Source organism: Macaca nemestrina, chromosome 2, assembly GCF_043159975.1.
Source record: "Macaca nemestrina isolate mMacNem1 chromosome 2, mMacNem.hap1, whole genome shotgun sequence".
NCBI classification, from domain to species: Eukaryota; Metazoa; Chordata; class Mammalia; order Primates; family Cercopithecidae; genus Macaca; species Macaca nemestrina.
In genome coordinates this window covers 31,677,389-31,700,964 of record NC_092126.1, presented here as the reverse complement: position 1 = coordinate 31,700,964, position 23,576 = coordinate 31,677,389, and the positions used below count along the sequence as shown (strand labels likewise).

Genomic DNA, 23,576 nt, shown 5'->3' with positions numbered 1-23,576 from the left:
TGCAGCCTCAACCTCCTGGGCTCAAGTGATCCTCCCACCACAGCCTCCCCAGTAGCTGGGACCACAGGCACATGCCACCACCCCTAGCTGTTTTTATTATTTGTAGAGATGGGGTCTCACACCATTGTAGAGGCTGGTCTCGGACTGCTGAACTCCAGTGATCCTTGGTCTCCCAAAGTGCTGGGATTACAGGCATAAGCCACTGCTCCAGGCCTCAACTTCTTTTTTATTTAGCAAGGTGACAAATTTTGAAAAGAAAATTCTCACTGCTGGTAAAGGTGTGGTGATATGGGAAAGTTTATAGTGCTTAAGGGAATTTTAACTGTACAGTCTTTCTTTTTTTTTTTTTTTTTTTGAGACGGAGTCTCGCTCTGTCGCCCAGCCCAGGCTGGAGGGCAGTGGCGCGATCTCGGCTCACTGCAAGCTCCGCCTCCCGGGTTCACGCCATTCTCCTGCCTCAGCCTCCCGAGTAGCTGGGACTACAGGCGCCCACAACCGCGCCCGGCTAATTTTTTTTTTTTTTTTGTATTTTTAGTAGAGACGGGGTTTCACCGTGGTCTCGATCTCCTGACCTTGTGATCCGCCCGCCTCGGCCTCCCAAAGTGCTGGGATTACAGGCGTGAGCCACCGCGCCCGGCCTTAACTGTACAGTCTTTCTAGAAAGCAATTTAACAAATTTGCAGGATCTTGCCACAAAAAGTCCATCCTCTTTCACCCAGAAAGCTTACCCTTCCTGTCTATCGTGAGGTAATAACCTCCAACACCATCAAATATCCATCTATAAGCATTACTTATAAAATTACTTAAAAACTTAATCTAAATATTCAACAATCCAAAGATTTAACCATAGAAAAATAGTTAAATTTGGAGATTTCTGTATAACACTAGGCTGTCCCTAAAAATATCATGGGAATTTAATGATTCAGAAAAATGCTTTAGATACAATATTATGGAGAAAAACTAGGATATAAAACTGCCACATGAGCTCAATATGGATTTTTATGTTAAAACGGTTTAGACAAACTTTAAGGAAATACACAAAATGCTAGCAGCAGTTATAGGTGGTGGAATTACATACAATTTGAGTTTTCTTTTATGTCCTTCCTTTTCTGTGAGGTTATTAACAAGTTAAATCAGGTGTAACACAAGTAAATGGACAACACAGATGACAGAGAATGTCCTTTTTCTGTCTACAAGGCTCTTGAAGGCATAACTAGAATCAAAGAGTTTTTTAAAACTATGGGGAGATGATATTAGTATAATCTAAATAGAAAAACTTTCCTTAGAGGAGTCTAAAAATGGAAGATACCAGGGCCTCAGAAGGGTGAGTGCCATGTTACTGGAGTTCAAGTTTACCCTGAATAACCTTCCAGCCATTCATTATGACACCTACTGGGAATCTATTATGTGCCAAGTAGTCCTGTAGTCACTAGAGATCTCACGAGCAGCAAAAGTCCCTGCCTCCATGAAGCTTACCTTGCAGTGGAGGAGGAAGACAATAACACCATGTCAGAGGTGACAAATCCTAGAAAAATACCAAGTGGGCCAAGGGGAGAGTGAAAGTGGACACAGTGGTGGTGGCTATTTTTGAAAGAGGCATCAGGGTAGGGTTCCCCACTTCAAGTGAACTAAGCAAGCAAGGAATATGGATCTGCAGGGTTTGAGAGTTCCAGGAGGAAGGGACAGCCAGCCTGACATGCAGAGTAAATGAAGGACAGTCAAGGACCAGGTGAGCAGCAGAATCAGGAGAGAAGGCGGTTAAGACTAAATTGACTGGTGGGGAGGCCAGCCACTTAGGGCTCTGTTCATCTGACTTGCTTGGCCAATGGGATATTAGCAGGTGTAATGCAAGCAGAGGCATAAAAAGTACATGTGTGGTTGAGCTTGGCCTCTTGTGTCTTTGCCATTACGTTGAGAGGGCATGCCTCAGCTAGCCAGTTGGTTCTAGGGAGATGAAGGACAAATGGAGCAGAGCTGCCCCAGTGGAGCCCAGCTGAGACCAGGTCTGCCTCAACAGAGCTACTCCAGCCAACCCCAAAATCTGCCAGAGTAAATTGTTACCATTGTAAGCCAATGAGTTCTGAAGTGGTTTGTTACACAGCATTATTGGAGCAATAGCTGACTGACACAATGCCCAACCTAGACCTAAAAACAAGACCACAGTACTTTGCTTAGCGTGGGTCCTTATTCCAGATAATAGGGAGGCCTAACCGGTTCAACAAAACCATGGCTGTAAGGGTAAAGAGCACAGCAGCCTTATCCTGATATTATCCCAACATAAGGTAATTCTCCATTTCAAGTAAGAGCCCTATGGGTAAACCAATAACACGCTCCAGCTTCTTGTTTCCTATCCTGAGAGTCTGTTATCAAACGCCTTGGCAGGTGCTAAGCTTGCCTCTCTCATCTGCTTTGCTGAAAAGTTTCTCCTGTGTGCTTATTCCATGGCCTCCTAAGAGACATGTTTCATAGGTGATCAGGGACAAACAGCTGCTGTACAGCTAAATCATGTCACAGGTATTTTGGGGTCCAAGGTGAGTATGGACCATAGTCCAGCTCACTTTTTAAGTTCTGGGTAACACTCCAGGAGTCCTGAGAGACCCCTTCGAGTAAAGCCCTCCCAAATCCTGACCTGGGCATGCTTGAGACCAGAAGACAATGATTCCATCAGGATTGTATCAACACAGCACACATTTCCTCAAGACTTCTACAAAAATATGTTATATCAAATTTCCAAAGCATCTACCTACAAATCTTCTCAATGGAAAACCTCCAAGCCCTTTAAAAGTGCCTGCCACGTGCTTTAAGTATTTAAGTGCCTAATTCAACATAAATTATCTGATGGTGTTTAGCCTGCCCATGGCGAGCATGGCAGAGCTGAGGTCCAGATGAGGGAAGGGGACACTCAGCCCATCCAGACTTTTTCTCCATCCCCTGCTGGGCTTCCTCTCCTTCCTCCTGAGTCAGGCCTGGGAACGGGGCTGTGTAGTCAGCAGGGAAAGCTACAGCTAGCTTGGGGGCATGAAGGAGGAACACACCCAGATCCACCCAGAACACACTCATCCACTGCCTGCTTCCCAGTCTCCCCACCTTAGCCTAATCCTCCAGTATTCTGAATCCAGAGCACTGATTCACCTACTTAACCATGAAGCTGAAGTTCAGAATGGCTGTCAAAATCTGGTTATCTGTAACAGCAAAAAAGTCAATGAACCACAGAGAGCAGACAGCTGGGCTTTTAAAGAGTCTCTTGTTTTGACGGCCTTGTCCACTCCTTGTCTCCTCATTACCTTCATGGCTCAGCCTCACTATAATGTGCACTGAGTTGGGTATAAATAGGTCTATCTTAGAGTGAAGGCTCCAACGTAAAAAGGTTAAACTGCCCTCCGTCTATGGAAAACATTCCATTATCACTGCATTTTTTATTAAAGCGAAGATGCTTCCCTACTGTGCACAAAAAGCTATCTGCCCTCGTACTGTATAAATATTTGATGCTGGTCTTTTGGTAAAAGGCCACCTTAATATTCCAAGCTTATGACTTACAAGAAGGATGTGGCAAAAGAGGTAAATTCTATGAGGCAACCACTCTTCTGCAGCCTCTGAGACATTAAGACTCTGTCTATCAAGCTAACCTTCAGGCTCAGCCCTAGGGTGCTATGCTTTGCCAAAGTCTAGCCTGAATGTGCACGCCATGACAAGCCGTCAGTGCATTTGGTCTATTTTTGCAGGGTTAAAAACAAAGTGTTACTATTCTCCTTTAAACAAGCTAGACTAGACTAGACTGTCTACCCTGGAGTAGCTGGCATAACAGATGCTCTTGGCTCTCTGAGGGCGCCTTCTCTCGATCAGAGGCTGCAGTGCTCTTGGCACCACCTTGATTCCAGGATTGGCACTGGCCAACTGCATAAGCACAATTGCACATGCAGTCATATGACATGTGATCCCATGGCAAATGTAATCACTGCTCAACCAATCCCAGGTAACGGTGCCATGTTGCTTCCCAATCACCCTGCAGCTAAGTTGCTCTATTAACCAAAGAATGAGCAAGGCTGCTGCCTTCTCTTGCTTCTTGAACACTCACTGCTGCTCTGGGTCTGCCTGCCTTTCTACATTCTCAATTTGAGGCACTGAATAATCTAGAAAAGATATTACTCCTCTTCAGCTGGAAAAGGGTTAGCTTGCAAGTTGTAGCACCATTTAACTGACCAGATAGGGAAGAAACATTCTGATTCAGTGTTAGCTGGATGGGAGGCACTCTGCCAGGTGCACTCAAGGCTTTTCATTGAATCCTCCCCAAAATTCTGTAAGAGATGTCATTCCCTTTTAGTGGGTAGACAACTGAGTTAAATGATTAGTCATGTTCATATGGAATACAAGGGTCAAACCAGATCTGAAATGTGATTTGTTTGATCCTAAAACCTACCCGTTTTCAACAATAGACATTTACTGAGCTACTACTATGATGAGGCAGACCCTGTTTGAGGAGCTGGGGGTAGGTGCTAAACAGGCTACGTTTCTACCCTTGCAGAGCTGGTGTTTTCTGACCACTGCACCATACTCTCTCTGCCTTGGTGGTTAGGATGAGATTTCAGTCAGGGCACAATGAGATGGGCTTAGGGCTTCTGTTTGGGGCTACATCTGTACAGATGCCATGATGTCCTATATGGGGCAAAAAAAAAAAAAAAAAGAATAAAAATTTGCTTGTAAATGGCTAAGTTATATATATAGCTGTGTATCTGACACAATGGAATAGCACACAGCAATGAGAGAAAATGGTCTGCAATTACATGTAAAAATGTGGACGAATTCCACAATGACAAGTGTATAAAGTTTGTATACAGTTCAAAACTCATCAATAGTGTTTCAAGTAGGGACTGTGCTTACCCCGGGGGGATAGAAACAGTGCGGGACATGCAGGGGCTTCTAGGGGCTTGATCTGTTCTATTTCTTGATCTATGTGCTGGTGACATGGATGTGTTCACCATGTGAAAAGCCACTGAGCTATATCCTATGATCTGTACAATTTTTTACGTGTGTGCTAAACTGCAATAAAAGTTTTTTAAAAGTGTCCTATGGACACATGAGAAAATGCATTTAATGGCATATGTGCAATTTAGCCCCTACATTATTAAGTGGCTTCTTTGAAGTAGAAGGCCTGCCTGTAACCACTAGGCCAGACATTCCTGGAGACGGGTGGTGTCCCAAGGGAGTGGCTATCAGAAACACCTGCTACTACTTCATTCTCCCTCTTTTACCAGTCCCACCCCAAAACCTGCTGGTTCCTGGTGAAACACTCCAATATCAGCTTTTCCCCTCATCACCACTGACATTGTTGAGCATCATCCAGAATTATCATTAGTCACCTTCTGAATACAGGCACCGTGGTGTTAAGAAAGTACAAAAAGTAGGACCTGCCTGGGGGGTTGGTTGTGAATATGTCTATATAAAATGTACACCCCACATATTTAATACATATTTATTTAAACCATGTACATGTGGTTTACATATGTATCTTGCAAATATATGGTTATGGAGGATACGCTAGGTGTCAAAAAAGGCGGTATAAATACCAAGTGTTAACTTGGATTTAGATGCAGCTGGGGCACCGGAGAAAGTCTCAAGGGAGACCTAATCTTTTAAAAAGGTGGGAACAGAGAGACATCTGGGTGTCATGTGACCCCTATGTGATGCAGCATGGAGAACACATTGCCTGGAATAGATTCTTGTCATAATTCTTAATTTCTCAAGGCCTTAGAACTAACTTCCAGGTTACGAGAAATAGAGGTTGGAGAAATAAGATCAGTGACACCATGAGCGCTGGTCAGATGAAGCCATCACGCAGGCCATTCTGCAGAATGAGAGGCTAGGTTCCTTTCAAGCAGTCAGGGAAAGAAAAAAGCTCTTCTAGGCAAAAAGAGAAGTGAGGATACAGTCACCGCAAACACTGACTGTTGCTGGAGAAGATTCTGGTTTGGATAATCAGCTGCAAAGGCCATTTCTGAAACAAAGAGATGGAGGACTGCCAGGGTAGGAAAGGGCAAGGACAGGCCAAGGGTATGAGGAACAAGGAGCAGGAGTGGGCAGGGGGGTGGGGCAGGGAAGGCAGGGCAAAGAGGGTAGTTGGGGGCAGGGGATAGGACAGAACAAGAGCAATGCTAGGCAAGGCAGGGCAAGCGAGATGGTGGCAGCAGCAGCAGCCTCAGTGGCTGGTGATGGCAGCAGCAATTCTGCAGGCCCAGAAGCCTTGTGAAAAATCAGCCTCCTCACTGGGTCTTCAGGGTTGGGCAGCCTCAATCTTATCCCAAACTCCTGACTCCCACCTAACTCCTCCACAACAGCCAGCTCAGCTTGGGGTCTCTCCTCCTAGTCTTTCCCATCCTCTAGAAATAGAGAGCCTGGCCTTCATCTCACTGGCCGACATGTTCCTGAGTGCCTGGCTGCTCTGCTGTGTGGCCCCTGGACTCATTCTTGCTTCCATCGGGTCCTGCCACCTCCCTAGAGTGACCCTGGAGTCCTCCTCTCCCCACCAGGAGAGCCGCCAAAGTCCCACTGGGGGCCACAACTCCTGCCAGCATAGCCACGTCTTTCCTCTTCTATCCCGCCCACCTCATGGTCCTTTTATCTGCCTACTCCCTTCTTTCTTCTGTCACCTTCTTGCTCTTACTAGCCAGTAACCTTGACAATGACATAATGTCTCTGTGCCTCAGTTTCCACAGCTATAACACAGGCATAACAACAGTACCTACTTCACTGAGGTATTGCGAGGATGAAGTCAATGCTAAGTTTGAATTGCTGAGCCCAGCACCCACACAGAGCACCCGCTAGGTGTCCACGGTCGTCACTACGCCCCTCCTCTGTGCCCTAAGCTTGCCAGAGCTCACGGGCAGAGCCTCCCCCAGCCCAAGACACCTGGTCAGTCTAAGGTTTAATGAATGACCCAGGGAGAGGAGTCCTGGAGACCATGAGCAGGAGCCCAAACTTGAGGAATGTACAAGTCTTTCTATGTCCTGGGGTGGGAGGCATGGGGAGGGGAGTAATGCCTCCAGAACAGAAGCTCTGGAGTCTGCACTGGGTAATTTGGGCTGAAACATCACCTTGTTTATGGGACAAAGTTCTCATGAGCTTTATGACTCTGTGGAAAATACTTTGGAATATAAATTTCTATTTAGGAGTCATGACTGGTGCCTTTCCAGATGGCAAACAGCTTAAAGATGTGCTTCTAGCTCTGCCAGATTTATTTGTAAGGACACTAATTATCTCATTAGAAATAGGTTCCTCTTATGATTATGATTAGCTTGCCATTTTTTTTCTTAATTCTGGGAAAAGAACACACACGTATTTCATCCCTGGCCAACGGAAACCTTGAACTTTTCCAGAGCAGAAACACCCTAACCCAGTAAGCATTACTCCCAGTCACACTCTCCCTCCCAAAAGACATATAAACGGTGAAATTGTGTTTAAAATCAGAGTGGGTTTCAATTCATTTTGTTCTGAGAATTTTGCAGCCCTCCCTGACATAGATACAAACAGCTATGGTGGAGCTTTAAGATATGGGCTGCATACAGGAAGATGCCTGGGCCCTGTGGAGGACTTCAGAGTTGCGCTTGCCAGGGGAAATTTCATGTTCTGTCTTCAGGACAGGAAGAATGAATTTAATGCGGTTAAAGCCAAGGGAGGCTACAACAGTATTTCAAACACTCAAGTCAAATCTGAAGAAAAAGCTGTCTGAGTTGTCTGCGTTTCTGGACTCCAGGTTGAAGAGTGGGGTGACGGGGAGTAGAGGGGGCTAACTCAGCCCTGATCGCCAAACCATGATGGTAGAGGAACAGTAAATGGGTTTGTGAACGTTCCAGGTGTTCTTTCTTGGGGGTCTTAGGGCCCCTGACATGCTCAGGCAGTGGGGTCAAAGAGAAAACCTTCCTTTTGATGCCCTAGTTTTCCTAAGAGGGGAAGAAATTCCAAGTGGTCACTTGGGTATCCAGTATCTCCAGCACCTCCCTATACACCTTCAACAACTAACCATCAGTTTCCTAGGGAGGAATGTAAAACTATGCACGGCCACAGAGAGCATCTATGGGCACCAAGAGGGGATGAAAGGAGCCACTGTTGCCACAACCCAAGACAGGCAATGGGGTGTCCCTGCAGGAAACAGGGAGCCAAAGGTTCCTCCCTGGCCTCCCCTAACACTGGTAAGTCAGGCTGTAAACATCTGTCCCAAGTTGGCCCCAAGCATGTACTGCGACTGGTGTTTTATGATGCATCTCAAACCAGACTGTGACAACCCCTGGCTTTGGGGAACTTTGCAGGTACCCATGGAGGGCTTCCTTGTGTAGAGAGAGGTTACCTACCTTGCCACTAGGGCACAGAAGTAACCCTACATTAGTTGTATTAAAGACATGATATTCTAGAACTGCACTGACCAAGTGCACACTGACCAGTGACCCTAGCCACTAGCCACATAGAGTTATGTAAACTTAAATTAATGAAAGTTAAATGAATTTTAAAACTCAATTATTCAGCCGCAGTATCCACATTTCAAGTGCTTAGTAGCCGCAGGCAGCTGGTGGCCGCCATACTGGACAACCCAGATACAGAACAAACACCTCCATCATCACGGGCACTTCTATTGGACAGCCCTGCTCTGGATGTATTCTTAACAAGCCAATCACCTTTCTGGTGTCATTCATGCATTCAACAAATGGTTATGGACCATTACACTATACAACGCCTGCTGCTACTATGATAACATGTCAACATTAGACAATGATACTTAGAGACTTGCATGCAAAATTAAGACCTGTCTGTGCTCTATCATGTTCTAAGGCTTTGGATGATTTAAAGTACATTCATTTAGAATTCAGAATGGTCTCATTCTCAGGATGCTTGCTGGCATTTCAAGGACTGCAAACACTGTAGAATCCAAACTCTGTTCATGACTCTGCTAATGCTTGAGAGAAAACGGCTCAACAACAACACACGGTACTGTTGACGCCCCCTGCCAGGTTTTGCTGGGATTGACAAATTTGATGTTAGGTTTCACTTAGGAATCCTGCTGACTGGCAGCCCTCAAGATATGCACGTGCTGGCACGTTGGTCCCACTCCCCAAATTGCCTCCTGGATTTGACACACCCTGGTGACTCAACTTGCCTTCTCGTTAACCCAAAGCCCTTTCTTTGTTTGACACATTTTCCCACTGTGGGCAGACTTTCTGCCTTAGGAGAGCTGACATCAATAGTGCTATCCCATGCAGCAAACCACTAGAGACAACACATTACTGGGGAGGGCGTACCGGGTGCTGGGAGACCTGGGAACAGTGTGTGTCTCAGTGAAGCTTACAGAAACCAGGCTGTTCAATTTATTTCTCTGCTGTTAATTTCAAGGTGCTGCTACTGCTACTTCAACTGTAATAGTGTCTACAAACAATTTGCACTTTGGAATGGCACAATCCCAGGGGGTAATTAACAAATCCAGGGAACAATCTTTTTAAAAGCCTTTAAAAGCAACAGAGACTGAGGCCACCTTCCATGAAATAGAATCACTCCACTTTCTCTGTCATTTCAGAAGATACCTGGCTGACTCCTAGAGAGGTTTAGAGAGCACAGGCCCTGGGCTTTATGTAAAGTTCCTCAAGATGTGTTAATTAGAAATAAAATGCAGCACAGTTATCGGCTGCAGAGCTTTCTGAGTGAAGCAGGCTCTGAAGAGGGACTAAGATTTCAAGAGTTAGAAGCAAAATTCACAAAGGGCCACCGAGGACTGTGAATTCCAAACATACCGTTCACCGTTCCAAGGTAGAAGACGGCATTCACCAGCATGCCTCCTTTCCGGAAGTGGTCGCTCATGTGCTCTAACCAGTTGGCGTCCAAGCCGTTCACTGTCTGGCCATTCTTGGAGACACGGAGAGGAATGGTGACAGGGTAGTATTGCCGGCACTTCTGATGGCTTTTCGGTTTGTTGAAAAGGGTGAAGATCTCCATTTCTGTTGGGATTTGTAAAGGCAGTGGAGAGAGAAGAGGTCAACTGATGATAAAAATCTGCTTCATCGGGTTTAGTGGAACCTCTCAGGAGCCTGAATAAATGATATGATGAACACTGAAATCTCTGTGAGGCTGTATTGCTGCCAGATAATAAAGCCTCATTCCAAGTAGTAAGTTGAGGCTGGCTTAAAGTAACATGGACCTGAAAGGTTGGGCTTCTGATGGGGGACTCAGGTTTTTAATCTGGAATATAATGAATAGCTGTTATCTGGGATTACTGTGCACAGCTAGGTGTTTGAGAAAAGAACACAGCAGATGGTTCTAGAAAGTCATACAAAGATGTGTTTTAGAAATAAAAGCAGACATATTTGGGAGAGAGTGGTCTTTGAAAAAGTAAATGTACAGAGACACATAAAAACAAAAATACTGCTCTAATTCCAGGAACCTTGTACACTCCTGAACTCACTATTTATAAACTGCAGTAGTGTTTCCTGGGGCTGAACCCATAATACTTAATCAAGTACATCAAAAATACATCATTGATATGTAAAAATAAATATGTTCCCGTAAATGAGAGTTCCTGCCTGGAGTGGCAGGTCGGTCCAAACAGCCAAGAAGGCACTGGGGATGAGGCGCTGAGCTTTCGGTTCCTTCATTTATAGCTCAGTTCTTCAGCAATCAATAGTCACTGCCACCCAGCAGCTGAGCCGCGCCTGCCTACGTGCGGCTGGGCATGGGTTAGCAGTAGCAGCCTCCAGAAGCAAATACCTGGAATTTCAATCTAAGTCTGAGAGTCTATTTTTGTGCTCCTCATTTAGTCAAGCAATCAGTTGACCCAGCTTAAAAAGTCTTGCTTACACAGGCTAGTCAGGAATATGCTTTGGTTTCCAAAAATATCTTGTTAAATCATAAGAAAATCCCCACCCTTCTTTGAAACAAGAATTTAAAGGTCATAAACAATGGTTGACATTAGCAAGAAGGACAAAGCACATTCATGCTCCCTGCATGAGACACCTGAACCCACACTCTCTGATGCTGTTTCTCAGATTTCAATATCTCACAATGTTTTGTGGTATCCAAGTACTAGTTGATTTTTTTTAATGGACTCACTTTCCTTTATTTAAACAAATACTTTTTTTTTTTTTTTAAAAAGGAAACTTTGTTTCATGACTGTGACAGCAGTCCACTACCACTTGCCAAAAACAAGGGGTGACGATAAAGCATATTAACACCAAATACGTTCATCTAACATCTAAAATTATCTCACATAGGTCACAAAGTCTTCTCACAGCCCCATCTGAGTGAACACCAGCAGAGATCTCTAGGGACAACGCTGGGCCATATTACTTTGTCATCAGCAATACCTGAACAAACAGCAGTCATTTTAGGGTTTCCATCCAGTAGAACAACTAGGAAAGGAAGGTGCCCATCTTTGGAAGTGGCACCTGGATTTTCAACACCAGTTCTAGCCTGTTCATCCTCCCATCCCAAGTTGCTTTTCTCAGCCCTCCTGCTTACTCAGGAAGCCATCCCCAGGCCGGAAGTACTTCCACACCAGAAATTAGGTATTGGTGTATGGAGCTGGCAATCACTAGACTAGTTTTTGAGTTCAAAATACAAACTGTAGAAATGGAGCGACACAGAGGAGGTTCGTAATGGAGGGAATCCAGCCATAAATTGGGGCTGGGGTGGGCAGGAGGTGAACTGGATGATCGGGTGTTTTCCAGTCCTGGGTGTCACAGGTTCAATTAAAAGCTGCAGCTACCGAGGGCAAGAGGATAAGCAAGGTTTTAGTGAGTTCCTGGGTTTATTTGGATTCCTTCTAAAGCAGACCCTGCAAGCTTTCCTGTGCAAATAGTTTATTTGGGAAGAGATCCCAGGAAAGAGGGAAGGAGTAGGAATGGAAAACAGGGAGGAGATGGAGATGATACCAGTGAATGAATGCACTGAAGAGCATGTTACCACTGGGGCAACTAGGGCTCAATCCCAACAGGGGCCCTGAGATACTATGTAAAACACACCTCAGATTCACCCACCAAGGGCAAGGAATGTGGGACATTTATCCTCATAAACTGAAAGTCACTCCTGAATCATTCATTCCCCAGGGCCCATTCCCGAGAATGTCTGCAGGTAGAGAGGCTAAGGAAGCTGTGGGCTTGGCCAGAGCTGTCCAAAGGTGACCCCAACATGGGCCACAGCACCACTTGCTACAGCCTGCTACAGTCAAGCACAAATGCAAATGAATTAAGAAGAAGAAAAAAAATCACAGCCTCTGTATGGGAGAAGTAGGTGGGGAATTTGGAAGTGGCCAAAGTCCAAAACTACATGGTAACACTTGATCACACAGAAGGAACTGGCACTCAATGGCAAGACAAAAACACAACTTTCCCAAATGCGTAATGAACCAGAAAAAGGGGAAGACCAAAGGAGAAGTGAGAATGCTGGGGGTGCCGTGGAGGAAGACAGAGACCCTCAGAAAAGGTGGATGGTGCTGACAGCTTTCCCGGCTTGATCCTCCCCAGGGGGCCAGACTGAAGCCAGAGACAGAAATAAATTTCTCAGGAAAAGGAAACAGCATTGGAACGAAGAGCCTCCAAAGCATCAGCAGCAATGAAATATTGGGAGAAACCTGATTGCATATGCGTAACCCTTGTACACTCCTCTGTCCCATCATCTCCTTGTCCCCAGTCCTTTCTCTACCCACATGGAAACCAGCCAAGAGAAACTGTCCAAAAGTGATGTCCTTTGATGTCTTAATATTCTCATTCTCCAACACACATCCTCACGTGAGCAAGCACCAAAGATTCCAAAAAGAAGCCCCATGTTTGTTTAAATTTTCTCAGCTGCTCTGTGACTCCGCCATGACCAGCTGGAAGATTTTTCCAGACATGGGACAGTGAGTCCCAAAGGGGTTGAGAACGTTCTGGGAGTAGCTGAAGGACTGTACTGGCAGAGCACCCAAGGAGCATCGGGGCTGTCTTCTCGTCTCTCCCTTTCCCCCACTTTGTCTCATTTAGATCCCTCCTGTTATACATATGTTCACTGTATTGACCTCTAAGCCAACCAGAGGAGAAAGCGAGGGTAGGTTAAGGGAGCGTGGGGCCCAAGGGTGGGGGTGGCTGAGTCCCGCCGGCCTGGGAGCCTGGTCCATTCAGGCCTTGCCAGGCTACTAGGGAGTGGGGAGGAAAGAGGCAGGTGTCCGGCCCTGAGGTCTGTGCCTGGGCATGGGGACTCAGGCACAGGATGGAAGGCTGCAGTTTGCCTTCAGGTGGGGCCCCAGAGAGCCCAGGTCTTGAGGGTAAGCAGGGGACTGGCTGGGCCCTGCTGTCCCAGGAGACCTGTGGTCTGGAGAGAAGAGTTTAGAGCCTAGCTGAAAATCTGGGGTTCCAAGGGCTAGATGTAGGAGGAAGAAGCAGCTGGTCATTAGCTGCACTGGAAGGAACAAGTGGCATCACACTTGGCTGGGCAGCCCAAACTGGGTGGGGACTGCAGGCTGCTGAGGTCATGGGCAGAAGGGACTAAGCAGAAAGGTTTGCATTGGGAAGGGAGGCAGTGGGCACCATAGTGGCGAGGCAGGGCAGGAAGGTAGAAGGGCCCCAGGCTACTCCATCCAGATGCCTAGATCTGGGCAAGGCTGCTCAAGCTTCGCTCAGGCTTGGGTACTAATAGCAGGGCACCTCTGGGCCAGCGTGAGGCCCACTTGCCAGGGCAGCAGGAAAGGCAAAGTGCAGGGACCGCTGCATGCACAACAATCCACGGGAATCCACCTCTAAGGATGACAGCAGCCACAGGCATGTATCCCTTATTTATAAGGGCCTTTCACCTTCACCATCTCATGTGACTCTCCCAACCTTGATGGGAGGGGGTGGCACTGGTTCTGTGCCCAGAAGCATTAAGTGGATCCCCCAGAAATCACAAGCCAGTAAGTGGCACAGCCAAGAGTCTTTCAAACCCCAAACCCTGGGCTCTTTCCCAAATCTAACAAGAGACTAATTTCATCAGGACACAGAAGGCAGGGGCTGATGACCACGGGTGGGAGCTCAATAGCTGTTTGTTAATGGACTGAGTAAAAGGCCAGAGAGATGGTGGCAGGTGTCAGATCTGGGAGGGGGCCGCATCATGAGGTCCAACTATCCCGAGGGAGTGGGGAGGGAAGGAGCCCTTACATCAGGAAAGCCCAACCCCCAGGTTTTGGCCGTTCACAATGAGCTGGCAGCCAGGGAGGGCTACTGAATAAAATCCTCTCAGTCAGAAATGTGATTGGCATCACAGGCTGGGGTTTCTGGCTGACATTTCTAAGCATTTTAAGTGAGGAGGTGCAGAGTAGGAAGAGCAGTGCTTGGAAGACTTATTATTTTGGTGACAGTGAGAATGATTAGAATTTTCGTGAACCTGTCTAGCCTCCTGGTTTCTCTGATGGAAGTTGTGGCAACGTTTGATGCTGAGGCTGTCCCTGCACAGGCTCAGGTGATCATGGCACAGCATGGACCTTCAACCAAAAGGAAATTCCCCTAGACCAGGAAACAAAAGTCAGCAAGCAGGTAGAGGAACACACGGCACGTGGCGGGCCTCCCCCAGAACCTGCAGGGGCAAGGAGGCGTGACGGCTGCGCAGAGCCCGCAGAGATGGGGAGACACGACCTGCCCCTGCTTCCGCACAGAGAATCCACTGTAAAGTCCTGTCTGAGCAGGCACTGCCTAGATTCCTCTCCCCAAGGCCTCCTCTAAAGGAAATAAATTAACTGAGGAGACGGAGGGAAGAGGAGGGAGACTCCCTCTGGATTTTTTTTAATTGTCTTGCTGTGATTGCCTATTTAAGCCCACCTGGCAGAAGAGGAGTAAAAACACTTCAGCGTCCTTAGGGGGCCCGGAGAGAAGGCAAGCTGGGAGCTGAGCGGGCAGTGGGGAGGGCGCCTGGGGGCACTGTGTGTGCCTGTGGGGGAGTGATGGGGAGTGGACTTCCCGGGAGAGATGAGGAGAGAGGCCGGGGGTCAGGTGAGGGTCACAACCAGTGGGGACAGGGTCCCTGGACGTCCAGCCTTCAGGGAGGCCAAATGCTCAAGCTGTGATGAAGAAATTTAACTGTATAAGGGTATAAAAGGTGACACTCCCTATTTGTAAAATAGACATAGTAATAGCATCTTCTGCCATAAAGCTTTTGTGAGGAGTAACTGAGATAACACGAGGACGACACAGAATAGTGCACGTGGAGGGTGACTGCTATCATGACCAGTGAAAGGCTTATATGTGAAATGATCCCTGTATGAAAAACCCAAAGGCTCATTTATTCCACCAAAGGAGGAGAAAGGGATACAGTGAGCTGCCTGAATTTCAGAGATTTGCAGCCGGAGCAGAGATAAAGGGACTGCTCTATGTGTAGAGACAGGCAGTGTCTACCTGCCTAGGGAGACTGGGCTCGAAGGAGGCTTTAATCCCTTTTCCCAGCCTACCCCTGCAGAGCTGAAATTCTCATCCACTGGTGGGCTGAACACCTCCGGAAACACACGCATTCACCCCTTCCTCCCCAGCAGGGTCTGTTTCTCCAGGAGAGAACAGGGACTTGGGTGATGGGATAGGAGCCAAAATGCTTTGGGTGTCAATTTTTCTGTGTGTTCAGCCATCAGGCGAGATTCTGGGTGAGGGAGGTGAGTGGCCACAGGGTAGCAGGAAGGTCCTGGGCACCTGGGGAGGTTCCAGTGAATAATCCTCTCACAGAAGGCAGGAAGTCTGGAAGGAGTCTCGGAGGAAGGTGGGCTCTGGAACACAGGAAGGATCTGAAAACTCCTGAGGAAACCTCAGTAGTAAATGCCTCCTTTCTCAAAGCCAAGATTCCATGAGAGGTAGAGGTCAAGCGTCAGGACTACGAGCCTGTACCCCAATAATGGCAGCTCATACTCATGAGTCAAACAGTGCTGAGTGCTTTAAATGTACATCTTTAACCTTTCCATGAGAAACTATCATTCTATCCCTATTTCACAGAGTGAGAAACTGAGGCACAGAAGGCAGGCTAAAATGTAAACAGATGCTAGATTCTTGAGCACCATGCTCCCCACCTCTTCATCACTCCTGCCCTTTCTCCTGGGGGCCTCTGCCTGGCCTGACCCTCGCCCTCCCACAGGACTTAGAGAAGGACTCCAATGAGGTCCATCTTCCCACCCAGGATTCAGAGCACACACATCCAGCCCAACCTCCATGAGAAGATGGAGGTTTCTGGACTAAGACCTGGGTGTTCATGAGGAGGACACACTGGGCTTAAATGTGCGTTCAGCTACTCCATGAGGGCAGCAGGCATCTGCCTCAAACAGCGAAAAATCACACAAATAAAGGGCTCTACTTCAGTGCGTAGTAAGAAGGCTCGATGCCTTGATTAAATAGTCTTACTATATCACAGCACTGAGGCAGCTCCAATAGCTCCCTCTAAGTCAACTTTGCTAATAAGCCCCTGGGATTAACCACCCCATAATTTTCTTCTCAAGAAGTTCTGATGTAACAAAATAAATTGTTTCTCCTTGTTTTCCCTTCTCAAAGCATCACCTGTTCATTATCACTTGTAAGAGGCTAATTTCAAGAATTAGTAAATAAATGATAATAACAATATTAACCAGGGAGATCAGCCAGAAAGGCCTAAACAGAAAGCCCTCCTAAGCCCTGGGGGTCTTCTGTCAGTCTTCATACTTGTTCGCCTTCCAAAGGCTAGAAAGGGGCCACATGGCTCATGCAAGTACCTTGCTCTCAGGAAATGACTGGATGCTAGATTTCCTGGAGAAAGGGGGGAAGTATGGATGGTCGATTTCTGGAAGAAAGTAGAGAAAAAGGAAATACAGAGAAACGGAGGGAAACTTTGCTCCCTGTAAATCTTGTTAAGGGCCTCAGTAAATCTTGTTAGTCTATCACACAGGAAAGACCGCGCAGAGAGGCGTGAAGGGATGGTGGGTAAGTCCACCTGGATTCACAGGCCCGAACTGCCTATTTCCAGACTGGGCAACAGATTTCCTCTCTAAACCCCAGTTTTCTCAGCTGTAAAATGTCTTGCTTTAGGCAGGTATTTTAACAAGTGGTGTGTAGGTTTTCATTGGTGCCTGGCAGGCTGACACTTCCTGTGTGAAAGCTGGATAATTCAAGGGCAATTTCGAGAGCACAGGAGATAAAAGAACTCAGAGTCTAGAATCCACTTCAAACGCGACATTTTGGAGCAAACTGTAAGTCAATTTCACGTGGTTCTGTACTCCCCAGAAGTCACAACTTCAGTAAGTAAACAGTCAGGTGGCACAGATAACTGCTTGATAAAGTTTCTCCTGTTTGATGGACTGCTGTCTCTACACTCTAATTCCATTCCTTTTTCTCTGAGATACCATGGGGGATTAATGAAAAGCTGTTAACTGCTCTTTAAGTGGGTCAAAACTCCCAGTGCTGACATACTTACTCCCTGAGAGTGGCTCTTCATGCACCTCCAAGGGGTCGCTCTCCAGTCCATCCAGTGTCTTGCTCACCCCCCGTGGTGAAAGTTCTCCACCATCTCCCTCTCCGGAGGGTGAGCTGGGCTGCTCGGCGATGGGCACCTCCCCTCTGGGGCCTGAGCTGGGCTCTGGGCTTTGGTTTCCCCCAGCCAGAGCACCGCACATGTCCCCAGTCCCCGGCTTCTCATTCTCCAGTGACGCGTGATCCCCACGTGCGATTTTTGCATCTCTGGCATCCTCGGTGCTGTTGGCAGTAGACACTGGAGCGCTGCTGCCTGCTGAATTCACAGGGGAATGGTACTGAGGTATAACACCAACGAATTTCAGGCCCTGGCTTGCAGCCTCCTGGATCTGTGAGGCAAACAAAAGGAAGGGAACCAAGTGAATGGAATGGTCTATCAAAGGGACATGTGCATCGTGCAAAGCGCCTCCCCGAGGCCTGCGAGGCTATTTCAGGGGCACAGGAAGATTTCCAAGCTGGCAGAAGCCCCATGTCCTCAGGGGCACCTGCCCCCACACCCTAGTCTGAAGACGGTTTTTTTGTTTGTTTAACTATGTTGTCTGATGGATAGATAAAGCATTTGGCTTTGAAGGGTTGAAATCACCACTTTGAAACACTGCATTCATCCTTATTAACATTTTTTAAAGAGACTGGAAAAAGTTCTAAACAAAGAGTTTGAAAGAGGAAGTTCGTTAAGAGTTTGGGTTTTTTTTTGTTACTTTTTTTCGGATGAATCACTGACTTCCTGCTCATCAGACTACTGTATAACTACAGCTTGTCTATATAACCATATGCAAACAACAGATGGCATTTTATGGCCCAAAGAGCTTCCTTTTTGGACAATAGTTTTGGCAGAGAAGGGCAGAGGTGGGAAAATCACCCCTGTGCCAAGGCTGTGGGCACAACCTCCCTGAGATGTACCATCTGATGGGCACCTTGCTCCCTGGTGCTCTCAGGCCTAGGGAAGGTCAACGGAGCCCACAGATCATGCCCAGCCTACAGCCACAGACTGACTCTTGGCTCTCCAAGTCCTGGTCCACACCATCCAGCAGCGAGGTGATGGTTCCTTCTCACTCCCTGTACCAACGGGATGGGGGATGAACACCGACCTGGAGTACCGAGGTACTTGAACTCTCCCTTTCCCTAAAACATAGCCCAAGGCAACTGGATTGAGTATAAGTCATAAGTTTGAAAGAAAAATGGAAAATAATAACCTAATAAAATAAAGCAAGAGCCAGCCAAAGCCAGAAGGTAGACTTTAGGGGACTTTCCAGGCAAGGATGCGTAAGTCATTTTACAAATAAATAAGGCGGTGCAGACCTCAGCGCTGTCTAAGTCTTAGTCACCAAGCCCTAAGCAGATGACCTCAGAAAATCTTGAGGCCTCTGCAGTGATAATCTGCCCTCATTTGAGAGTCAGTGTTGCCAGCATGGAGCTATTCTCTCTAAAGGAGAAGCAGCCCTGACAGCTGTCCTCGGAAGAACCACCCTGACATTCAATGGAAAGTCGTTTTTGTTCCACACTGCACAACCTGGAAAACTGCAGTTGCAAATGTGCAGTCCGGTCTTTCTTTAAATCCTAGCCTGTGCTAGACATAAAATAACAATAGTAGTAATTACTGTCTATGGTATAGACCTACTATGTCTAGACATTGAGCTAGGCATTTTACATAAGTTAAAACAACAAACCGTTTCATCCTTCAATGACGCTGCCTGGTATCACCGTCTCCATTTCAGATGAGGACACTGGGGCCCAGAGACATTAAAGTCATAAAACAAGCAGTGAGTGCAAAGCCAGAGTACAAAACCAGGTCTGGACTGGGCCAAAGTTCATTCTTTTAATCACAACTCAGTGGACACACGTCAAGGCATCAACTACATACATGCCTGCAGGCATGTATGTGTCCACTCATATACTCAGAGTTGGCTCAATCCACTCTTCAAAAGTTAAAAAACAAAACACAAAAAAATCTTAAAGCCATCCATTCCATTCTGAAACTTTCTTTTTTCCCTCATTAATCTATGATATCCACCTATTTTAAAAATTATTCTATAAAGCTCCTAAAAGAAGGCACAGCAACACAAATTTTAAAAGAAAATAGCGGGGAAATAATTATACCAAAGAACTTTGGAGGCTGAGGAAAGCCACTGTATGCAAAGCATACTTCTGAGCTTTCTGGCAACATACGCCAAAAGAGAAAGGCAATGGGTTTTATGGCCCTCGAATGAAATGAGGAGACACCTGCACTAGCTTCTGCTACTACTCTCTTACTGCAGAGGAAACAGCTATGACTACTGAAGCATTTTAATAACTGCTTCCATGGAGGGCTCAACCATAGGCCAGTCTCAACCAGAGTCATGGAAATAGCATGAAGTTTAAAGGCTTTTGGAAAGGCCTGACGTGGAGCCCCAGATATGTGACTCACTGTCTTGGGGAACCAGAGTAGATTATATAAACTTTCTGTGCCTCAGTTTTCTCATGTATAAAATGAGTGAAAACACACATTTTTCAGTTGCACTGAAGCTTAGTTTAGACATTACATATGGCAAGTGCGCCAAAGGATGGCGCACAAAGACAGTATCTCTAACCTCTCTCCTTATCAGTCCTCAGCTTCTGCGGCCCTGTAGAGACCGCTGTCATCTAGAGTGAAGGGGCGAGGACTCCAGACACAGGACATCATCCCAGCTCTCCCCTTTCTCACTGGGACTGGAGGAATTGGAGAGGCTTGGACACAGACATCTGCCCTTCTCTCACAACAAACCAGACAACCATATTCCTTTGCTATATTGTACTGCAAATTTATCCTCTAGGCCAGAGGTTCTCAAAGTGTGGTCCCCAGACCAGAGCATCAGCATCCCCTGGAAACCCGTTGGAAATGCAAATTCTCAGGCCCCACCACAGACCTATTCAGTCAGAAACTCTGAGGGTAGTATCCCGCAATCTGTGTCTTAAGAAGTCCTCCAAGTGATTCCAGTGCAGCCTGATGTTTGAGAATCACTGCTCTAGAATACACATTTCATGAGGGCCGGGGTATTTTGCACTGCTGCATCCCCAGTAATAGAACGATGTCTGACATATAGCAGGTCCTCAAGAAATATCTGTTGAATGAATGATTCTCTCTTGAAATGAGCTCCTGGAAGGTACGGATGGAGCCATTAATTTTCCAGCTATAGAATTCAAGAAATATTTATTAAGCCCCTACACTGGCCCAGACCAATATGGTGCTTAGGTACCAGGAATGTAAAATAGGATCCCCAATCCTCAAGAAGATTTGGCCAATTATTGTGAACAGACTTTAAAAATAATTACAATATCATAGAACAATTAATGCTTATAATGACTTGTAAAAAGTCAAGATTCTAAACTTCATAGACTTTATTATGACAACTGTGTAATACACATACATAAACTGTGCATAAAAACAGTCATCAAAATGAAAACAGCACTGTATTTGGGGAGTGGGGCTATGAGTGATTTTTTTTCTATTACTGTGTAATTTTCAAATTTACCTAAGGGGCATGAATGTTACTTTTAGAATTGAAAAAGTAAATACTGTAAAAATTCCTCATGGAGGATAATATAGTAATGGATGTGAAGATGTAGAAGTGACAGTGACAATGGTGATTATTTCTGCCTGAAGGGGAGGTTGAGAAAAGTCTCTCAGAGTGGATCAGCGATGTAACAAATGACATGTTGTAACACAAAAGGAAGAGTAAGAAATGTGGCAGAACTGGAGCATGTATGCCTCACCTTAAAGTATTCAAATCCAATTTTTTTTCCAAAATGCCATGCTAGACAAAACCTATTTGGGATGTACTCTGCCGAAGGCTTTGAAGGATGAATAAGAGTTCACCAGATATGTAAAGGGAAAGGAGAGGGCAATCCATGTAAAGGCAAGGAAGGCTCATGATGGGCAAAAGCTTGACAGTATGCAACACCCTGGTGTGTTGAGGAAATTTCTAGAAATATTTCTGGAACATGACATGAGAAATCAAGAGGAGCCCCAGAAATGAGGCTTGACTAGACATAACAAGAACTGGATCACATATGGCCTTGGATCCATGCCCACAAAGGCTCTGAGTTCACCCTGCAGGCCAGCATATCCGACTCTCCCCCGCCCAGTCATAACCTCAAGAGCAGAGGAGAGTGGGAGTCTGAGGAAAACTGCAAGATTTCTTTGAATGCTCATCTTTTACCTTCAACTTCAGTGCAAATTTTGTATCTTATACCATAGTTCTGCCTAGGATCCAAACTTTAAAAACATCAAAGTTAAATGCTGCCTTTATCCTATGTGTTCCAGGGAAATTCACACCCCCAAGAAGAGGAAGCATATTTGTAGCTCTGCTTATTTCTTTTGAATAGATTCCTGGAAGTAGAATTAATGACTGAAGGGATATTAACTTTTCAAAGGCTTGGTAGAGGCTGCCAAATTGTTTACCAGGAAGGGTGAGCAGTCCTTTTTAACTAGACGACCACATTTGGATTTTATGAAGATCAGTATTTGGCTAGACCTAGGGGCCCCGACTCTTATGGTTCTGTCTTACCCTAGTATAGACACTTTCCTCTTTTTCAGAAAGTCATTTGACTGTGTACTTATGGCTAAATTAAATCCTGCTTCTCATTCTTGCATGAGTAACCTTCACTGAGCCAGTCTCACGTTCATCATGGTGGTGGGCATGCAATGTATTCTTCAGGGTTCATCCCCGGCTACCAGCTCTCCTCCACTCTACACTCCCCTTGGTGACTTCCTCCACTCACATGGGTTTAGCTACAAATCAGATGTTCATTATTCCTAAGTGTGAACCCCTAGCCCTGGCTTTCCTTGGAAGATCAGACCTACATAGCAGACAATCACAGCTGACGGGTCCACTGTCGATCTGGTCTCTCCAGCTGGAATCACAGTATCTTCTTCCCTGTTTCTAATCCAGTGTATCTGTTCACCACACCCTACCACAGTTGTCCCCCAATGTTTCTGGAATTACTTCCTCTTCCCCATAAAGTGACCTTCCAAGGTCCTCATGAGCATGGAACCAAATCAACATGGAAGAAGAGATCATGAGGAGCCAGGTCACCTCAGCCACAGAGCTCCCCACAGACTCCCACGCATGCCCACAACATCTCTAACAACAGCGATTACAGGAAACAGCAACTATTAACATTGCACAACTCTTCTACAGAGAACTTTCACATGTATTCCCTTAGGCCTCAAAATCATACCTTACAGAAGAGGAAACTGCTTAAGACATTCTGTGACTGGTCAAACCTCACAGAGCTACCCAAAGCCATGCCTGGCTTTCACTCAGAGTATCCTAAGCCCAACCTGATACCACTTCAATGATACATGTCAGCCTCTCAGGTAGGACCTGGAATGATACCATTCTTCCCACTTCATATAATCTGACCTGTGCCAAGATGCCCAGGTGGATGCCTGTTTAAACTGAAATACACCCTCACCCACCTTCTTCTCATTTCTGCTCCCTGTAAGAACCCACCTGCCCCAAATACTTAAAGGAGTAACAATTTCTGGTTTAGGCACTGAAAATTAAACATGGCTGTTCTGATGAATCCACAGCTTCACTCAGTTGCTCTATAATGAGTAAGGACAAGGTCCACTGTAACTGTAATCAGGAATCATGATGTGAAAAATATTTCTTTTAAAAAGATTTAGTTATATAAAAAGTCACAACTCATTGTAAAAAAAAAATCTTTGGTTATATATTTGAGGAATCGTTTTTATTAAAAATAACAATATGACATTAGATTTCTAGGATGCATTGTCTGTTTCTACGTCCAAAATGAACACCGTGTTGCTAAGGATGAGTGCGATATGCTCTACGTGCATGCGGATATACATATTTGTGCTTTAGAGTACGTGTGTCAATTGGGGTGAGAAATCAGAAAGAAGTGAGACACAGGTTGGATTTAGTAAAAATGAAGGCTATATGGAACATAGGAAAAGGAAGAGAAAAGCCTCCTGCCCACAGGTCAGTAGGGATTGGAGTGCCCACAGCCTGTAGTAGAGAGCGTGGGGAAAGAGAAACTTCCAAGACTGTTTTGTCTGACTCTAAAGAGGATGGTGTCACAGTTAGTTTTGCGTCCACTTGACTGAACTATGGTGAACAGTTGTTTGGTAAAACACTAGTCTAG

At 46.0% G+C, this 23,576-nt stretch overlaps 1 protein-coding gene and 1 long non-coding RNA gene across 13 annotated transcripts in view; one reads left to right on the top strand and one right to left on the bottom strand.

Moving 5' to 3' along the window:
• Positions 1-23,576, bottom strand: part of LOC105490417 (raftlin, lipid raft linker 1) — a 203,413-nt gene that overhangs the window by 44,079 nt on the left and 135,758 nt on the right. For all 8 annotated transcript variants that reach the window (XM_011756010.2, XM_011756009.2, XM_011756007.2 and 5 more), the window contains 2 exons: positions 17,395-17,779; positions 9,771-9,974 (listed from right to left, as the gene is read on the bottom strand). In XM_011756010.2, coding sequence (XP_011754312.2) covers positions 9,771-9,974; positions 17,395-17,779 — 589 coding nt within the window. The remainder of the gene's footprint in view (positions 1-9,770; positions 9,975-17,394; positions 17,780-23,576) is intronic.
• On the top strand, positions 646-17,396 carry LOC139361865 (uncharacterized). 5 transcript variants are annotated; one of them, XR_011619662.1, is made up of 4 exons: positions 646-1,729; positions 8,029-8,183; positions 9,376-11,620; positions 12,078-17,396. It is a non-coding gene; the product is annotated as an uncharacterized lncRNA (long non-coding RNA). The 5 variants fall into 5 exon arrangements; XR_011619664.1 differs by lacking the exon at positions 12,078-17,396 and adding an exon at positions 8,873-8,973 and having other exon boundaries at positions 9,376-11,113; XR_011619661.1 differs by having other exon boundaries at positions 649-1,729; positions 9,376-10,142.